This window comes from Erythranthe guttata, chromosome 10, assembly GCF_056151865.1.
Source record: "Erythranthe guttata isolate IM_541 chromosome 10, IM_541, whole genome shotgun sequence".
Taxonomy (NCBI): domain Eukaryota; kingdom Viridiplantae; phylum Streptophyta; class Magnoliopsida; order Lamiales; family Phrymaceae; genus Erythranthe; species Erythranthe guttata.
Window position 1 is genome coordinate 4,102,754 of NC_142542.1, and position 7,230 is coordinate 4,109,983.

General features: G+C 34.8%; 1 protein-coding gene across 1 annotated transcript; it reads left to right on the plus strand.

The window, feature by feature from the left end:
• The first annotated feature begins 4,549 nt into the window (after window positions 1-4,549).
• LOC105949947 (aluminum-activated malate transporter 8) lies at window positions 4,550-6,757 on the plus strand. The gene is made up of 6 exons (XM_088823923.1): window positions 4,550-4,912; window positions 5,015-5,155; window positions 5,226-5,498; window positions 5,722-5,807; window positions 5,914-6,069; window positions 6,143-6,757. The coding sequence occupies exons 1-6, from the start codon at window positions 4,633-4,635 to the stop codon at window positions 6,614-6,616; spliced, it is 1,410 nt and encodes a 469-aa protein (XP_088680049.1). The 5' UTR covers window positions 4,550-4,632; the 3' UTR covers window positions 6,617-6,757.
• The last annotated feature ends 473 nt before the right edge of the window (window positions 6,758-7,230 follow it).

Sequence of the window (7,230 nt, forward strand, 5' to 3'; positions counted from 1 at the left end):
CTGCTGTATGTCGATGACATTGTACTTACGGCCTCCACACCTGAATTGCTCCGCTCCATCATCGCCGCACTTAATCAAGAGTTCGCAATGAAGGATCTTGGCGATCTTCACTACTTTCTCGGCATCTCAGTCACTCGCTCGTCGAATGGGCTATTTCTTTCTCAACGCAAGTACGCCGACGAGATCCTAGAGCGTGCACACATGGCTTCCTGCAACCCTTGTCTTACGTCGGCTGACACAAAGAGCAAGTTGTCCTCGACCACTGGACCCCCCGTTGCTGACCCTACTCTTTATCGCAGCCTTGCCGGTGCACTGCAATACCTCACGTTTACTCGTCCTGACATCTGCTATGCTGTGCAACAAATATGTCTATTCATGCATGATCCGAGGGAACCTCATATGGCTGCTCTTAAGCGTATTCTTCGCTACATTCGTGGGACTCTCGATCACGGCCTTCAGCTCTCCCCCAATCCGGACCTCTCCCTTATCGCTTACTCCGACGCCGATTGGGGTGGCTGCCCTGACACTCGTCGTTCGACATCGGGATATTGTGTTTTCCTCGGCAACAACCTCATTTCTTGGTCATCCAAACGACAGGTCACGACCTCTCGATCGAGTGCGGAGGCCGAATACCGAGTTGTCGCAAATGCCGTCGCCGAAACGACTTGGTTACGCAACCTACTTTCTGAGTTGCTCTGCCCACTTTCGAAAGCCACTATTGTCTATTGTGACAACTTCAGTGCCGTCTACCTATCGATCGATCCTATTCAACACTCTCGTACGAAACATGTGGAGATCGATATCCATTTTGTCCGAGACAAAGTTGCTTTGGGGCACGTTCGAGTCCTTCATGTCCCATCCGCCTACCAGTTTGCCGATATCTTCACGAAAGGACTCCCTACTCAACTGTTCCAACAGTTTGTCTCCAGTCTCCACGTCCTCTCCTTTCCCGTTTCGACTGCGGGGGTGTATTAGCGTATCTTTATATATATTACGTATCTTTATTATATATATTAAGTATACCTATTATTATTCTTATTTATTAGGTTACCTTGTGCATTAGGTTTCCTTGTATATTAGGTTACCTTGTGTAGTAGGTTAGGGTTTCCTACATGTAACTATATATATGAGTAATATACGTAAGAGATATCATTCTCTCTTTTCTCCAAATATATTTCTCCTATAGTTAGATTTTGATTTTTTTCATTAGATGATCCTGCATTTACTAAAATCCGTTCTATATATTATGTGGTGGTGTTTGGAAAGTAATTATGAGATTTTTTTTAGCTTAGAATTGCTTTTGAAGTGTTTGCAGTGTTTTTTTACTTCTCTTAAAATAAGTTGTTTTAAAATAAAATATAAAATAATAATAATCTATTTTTAGGTGTTCGTATCCTAAATAAAATTAATATCACTACCACTACAAAAATACAGAAATGACCAACTAATAAATCTATGTCAAATTCACAATCCAAACCATTTTCCTTTGGTGATCGAACAATTATTATAGCTTCAATATATCAACATGATCATGGCTTCATAAAATGAAACGTTATTCCTGGTTTTCGTACAAGACTTGTATTCGACCGTACAGATCAACTTATCACTTCGAGGTTGACAATCGTGGTTCGCATAATGACTTAATTAGTGGAGCAAGAAAGTGCATTATATATTATTTAACTGGAGCTTTTCACATATAATTTTTGTCCTTTGTTGAAAATGACAAAAACACATCGCATATAAATTAACTTACAATGGTAAATATTTTCAGAGCCGGTTCTGACTCTGGGCTAGGGAGGCGGCCGCCTCGGACCCACATTTTCTCTAAAAAAAGTTGGGGACCCAAAAAAATATTTCGTACTTTTTATATATACTAGACTAGATGATATTTTAATTTCATCCAAAAAAAAGGACTAGATGATATTTAAAATATATGAATAGTTCAACAATTTGAATAACCATAACTATATTATTTTACATAGTTAAACATTTGTTGGAACTTTTTTACACTTATTCTTGTGTTTGATGTGTATGAAATATTTTTTGATCAATTATAATTAGTTATATATTGAATTCTTCTTTCAAACTTTTATCTGTTTCAAGATTTTCAAATTTTTTTTTCCAACAATCTTTGCATCTTTTAATAATCTAATCGTTTATCTCTAATTTCAAAGAGTTTCGGCAAGTTGAAATATATTATTTCGATTTTATTATCTTTAAATAACCGTTATGTATATATTTACTTGTTCAATAATATTTTATGATTATTTTCAAAAAAAAAATTCAGGGCTCGCCCTGAATCCGGTAAACATTTGATTTACCTTAATTTCATCAGTATTGTAGTCATATTCGAAAGTTCTTAACTGCTTTAATTAGAAATTTTATGTCCAATCGTGCTCGTTAGAATGAAATGTGGCCCATTTTACAAATTCTTAAAATTCGACTAGAGCCCCATTTCTTTAGAAACGTCCCTGAACATTTCTAGTACGTACGATATGCAGAGTTACTGCACTATGGCCACAAATTAAAGTTTACCTAATACATTTTTAGATTCAATGCGAAGTTCACTTATTGATAAAATAAAGTTAATAATCATGACGAACTTATTATTTATAATTAAAGATAAATACGGAATCCTTAATTTCTTCAAAACCATTTATTGCACGTCAACTCTTTGGATTAGGCAAAACTTGTGGCTTTTTTGCCAGATTTTGTATCAGTTACAACTCCTAATGCTACGTCCAGCTGTATTTGTGTGTGTGTGTGTGTTTTGCAAAATCTTTTTCTTTTTTTTCAAGCTTGGGTGGAAAACAGTACATATTCTCACAAATTTTAGCACTTTTCCCACTAATTTTGTTGGAGTGGGGTGAAAACATGTCTGTACATAACTATAAAGTGAAAAAAAGGCTTGGAATTTTTACCTGCTTAAGTTTGTGGAAAAAGCTGTAGCCCATGAATTAAACGGGGGTTTGGCTAAGCTTATAAGCTGTTAAAAAGAGCTTATAAGATCTTTCAAAATGTTTGGTAATTCTTTTAAATTTTTTATTTAAAAATTTAGAAAATAAGCTACTGGAAATCAAATAAGATTATTATCCAAACACTTCAAAAAATAATTTTAAAATTAGGACGTAACAACTTTATCAATGCTTAAAATAGCTTATTAAATGTAAGAATTTATCAGCTCTTTAAAATAAGTTTAGGCAAACGAACCCTAAGTCGAGATTCAAGTAAAAGTCCAGTCATCCACCTTCGCAAATTCGAAGAACCTTTTGTTTTTCTCAATTTGATTATGTTCCAAAAAAAGTAATTTTGTCACTTGCCAAAGATCAAACAAAACACATATTCATTCACACGTAATCATTCAATAAAATACTCTTATTTCCCCCCAACCAACTTTGCAAAAGTTGTACTTGCGGATTTAAAGTGAAACTTTCTTTTGCACTTACCAAATAAATAAATAAATTTCAAGATGAAATACAATATCATTTAATGTAGGTGATTAAAAATAAATAATAATAACTATTGAAAGCCAGCCGATCTTAACACTCAAATATAGGAAGAATTATAACGCTAGCTATATATATATATATATATATATATATATATATATATATATATATATATATATATATATATATATATATATATATATATATATATATATATATATATATATATATATATATATATACACACACACCATATGTAAAGGGAGATAATTCCGATAAAAGTAATTATTGCCATACATAAAAGTGAGATCCGAATTAGGGAAATTAATTAAATCAATTAAATCATGTATCAAGATTCAATACATGGAAAGCCAACTAATCTATATCTTGCCAAAGGACAGGAATGAGCTTTTTTAGTCCCGTAAGTTTATTAGTTGAGAGATTTAGTCCACCACGTTTTAAGATCAGAATTTTAGTCCTATAAGTTACAAAGTTTGAGATTTTTGATCCCATGACCTACTATAACAGATAATTCAGTGGTTGTTTGAATGAGTTGACAATTAATGTATAAAATAAACAGATTAAAAATAAAATCGATGACGTGGTTGATGGTTTGGTCAATTTTGGAGGGAAATTCCATCCTCGATGTAAAAGACTCCAAATGTAAAAGACACCGGATGGAGGGAAGAATTACAACACTAGCTACTATATACATGGAGGAATTATAACGCTCAGTCTTTGATGGAATTTCCCTCCAAAATCGCCACATCATCGATTTTATTTTTAGTCCATTTATTTTTATACATTAAATGACACATTTGGTCAGCCATTGAGTTACCTGCTATATCATGTCATATGACCAAAAAATTCAAATTTTATAACTTATAGGTCTAAAATTATGATTTTAAAACGTAATAGACTAAATCTCTCAACTAATAAATTTACAGGACTAAAAAACTCATTTCGCCTCTTCTCGAATAACAATCAAACATACCAAATATAAAAGTCACGAATTAAAATAAAATTAAAAATATTAAAGAAAAAAGTACAACACTCACATTATAAATTAAGGCAAGTCCACCATAAAAATTCCTGCACATCTTTTCTCTCTCTCAACACTGATCTACAATTGCAAAAGAAAACATTTCTATTAGAAGAAATTAATTTTTTTTCTTTTGCAAATATGGAGATAATTGGTTCGGCGAACCAAAAGAAAGTCGGGGGTGTTCAAAGATCAGTTATTAATTTCTTCACGGCCATGTCTGAAAAATTAATGGAGAACGTGAAAAAAACGAAGAAAATCGGAGAAGATGATCCAAGAAGAATAGTACACTCAATTAAGGTTGGATTGGCTCTTACGTTAGTGTCTTTGTTCTACTACTTCAGGCCTTTGTACGATGGCTTCGGACAAGCTGGAATGTGGGCAATCTTGACTGTTGTCGTCGTTTTTGAATTTACTATTGGTAAGTATTACCCTACCCTAATGCTTAATATAAAACATGCAGCTTCTCTATATATGTTATATAATTGTTTTTATATATTTTGGATTTTTTTTATTGTTTCAGGTGGAACGCTATCGAAAAGTATAAACCGAGGTGTCGCAACATTGTTGGCTGGTGCTTTAGGGGTCGGAGCCGAGTATCTGGCCGGCCTCTGCGGCGACAAAGGAGAGCCGATTGTTCTTGGCCTTTTGGTCTTTCTTCTAGGTAAGAAGTTAATATAATTTTATTCCGTCGTGGTTAGATATAATTAATTACTAATATGTTCGATTTGCAGCTGCAACATCGACGTTTACGCGATTTATCCCACACATAAAGAAGAAGTACGATTACGGGGTGCTGATATTCATACTCACTTTCAGCCTGGTTGCCGTTTCGGGCTATCGAGTCAACCTGATTTTGCAGCTTGCCCATCAAAGGCTGGCCACAATTCTACTGGGCGGGGCGACATGCATCATAATATCCATATTCGTTTGCCCGGTTTGGGCGGGTCAGGATTTGCACAATCTCGTTTCTGGAAATATCGAAAAGCTCGCCACCTTCTTAGAAGGTACATATTACGTGGAGTAATTTGTCCCTAAATTTATGTCGTTTTCTTTATGAAAAGAATTATATTTAGAAACATAACAAAGTGGCAACCCATTAGTCAGGAATAAATACATACATTGTTTAAATAATATAATTTTTTGTTTTTTCTTAATTTTTTTTTGACTAATAGTAATGCATCTAATTGAGCTAAAGAAGCTAACTGTGATTAAAAATGATAATTACAGGTTTTGGAGGTGACGATGATAAAGACAAGTCGTATCTCGAGGGCCATAGAAACGTGCTAAACTCGAAAGCAACCGAGGAATCCCTGGTTAGTAAACATGCTTCAATTATATTATATATATAATTAATTAACAACTATAAGTGATGAATAATTATTAATGATTTTGAGAATATTGATATAATATTTTTTACAGGCAAACTTTGCATGGTGGGAGCCTGGGCATGGTGGTTTTAGATATAATCATCCATGGAAACATTATTTGAAGATTGGTGGTCTTTCGAGAGAATGCGCCTCACATATCGAAACACTCGCCGCATATTCCGTAAACTCGAAAAATACTCAGGCAAAGGTATAATATTACTCATTCAGGCATTTTCACAAACACTTAAACTACATCTCTAATTTCGAACTTCAATTTGCAGGAAGCATCTTCATCAGAGCTGCATCTCAAAATCCAACCATCATGCAAGAAACTGAGCACCGAATCGGGGAAAGCCCTAAGAGAATTGGCCACCGCACTGAAAAATAAGACCTTTCCATCGGCGGCGGCGGAAACCCACATCAAGAACTCGAAATCGGCGGCCGAAGAACTCAAGAGAGTACTCGAGAACTCGTCTCTGCTGCCAACGAAACTTGACCTCCAAGAAATCATGCCCTTGCTCGTTACATCATCTGTACTGATCGACGTCGTTGCCTGCGTGGAGAGAATCGCGGTTTCTGTTAATGAACTTTCGGAAAAAGCGGGTTTTGTAAGAGAAGCGATTTCGACGGATCAGAAGCAGCTGCTTCGCCGTGGGATTGTGAAGCCGGTTGATGATGAAAATGGGGTGGTGATTGAGATTAAAGAGAAGTTGGGGGACTCAGTGGAAAATATAAAAACTGTAAATATTTTATAATTTTTCTTTTAAATTTAATTAGTTGAGAAATGCGATTATATGTCGCCCACACTAAATGATATGTGAGACCGTGTATTTTTTCATTGTACATAGGTTGATGATGTATTGTTTTTCGCCGTCAGTTGCCAGACATTTCAAAAACGCGACATCTTCTAGTTTAAATAATTATTGAAAAATAAAAAATAAAATAATAAAAAATCCAAAACAACGAGAAAATATAGTCCACAACGCCAGCCACAATTTTGTTTTTAATGTTTTTAATAATTATTTAAACTAGGAGGGGTGGTTTTTTTGTAATTTTCAGATTAATTAGATCAAACGGTGTTAAGGTTAAAGGTCCGAAAACTGACAGCGAGGGCCACATTGAGACAATTTTTCAAGTATAGGGGACAAATCGATGCAATCGAAAGTAGTAGAAAGGGGTAAAGTGATATCGAACCAAAGTACAAGGGGAGAAAGTGATATTTACCAAAAAATTATGAGAGGGCCAATAATGCTTTTAAACATGATTTTTTTTAATTCTTATATAAAATAATAGAGATTTAAGAAATGTTGAGGGGCTATGGCCCCTCTGGACCTGTGATGGCTCCGTCACCGAGCTCACCAAACTCACC

What these genes read in the sequence shown, in the direction of transcription:
- LOC105949947 (XM_088823923.1), top strand. Translation starts at nt 4,633, where the DNA reads ATGGAGATAATTGGTTCGGCGAACCAAAAGAAAGTCGGGGGTGTTCAA. An exon ending in CCTTTTGGTCTTTCTTCTAG is followed by an intron (nt 5,156 to 5,225) that starts GTAAGAAGTTAA and finishes TTCGATTTGCAG; the next exon opens with CTGCAACATCGACGTTTACG. An exon ending in AAGCAACCGAGGAATCCCTG is followed by an intron (nt 5,808 to 5,913) that starts GTTAGTAAACAT and finishes TATTTTTTACAG; the next exon opens with GCAAACTTTGCATGGTGGGA.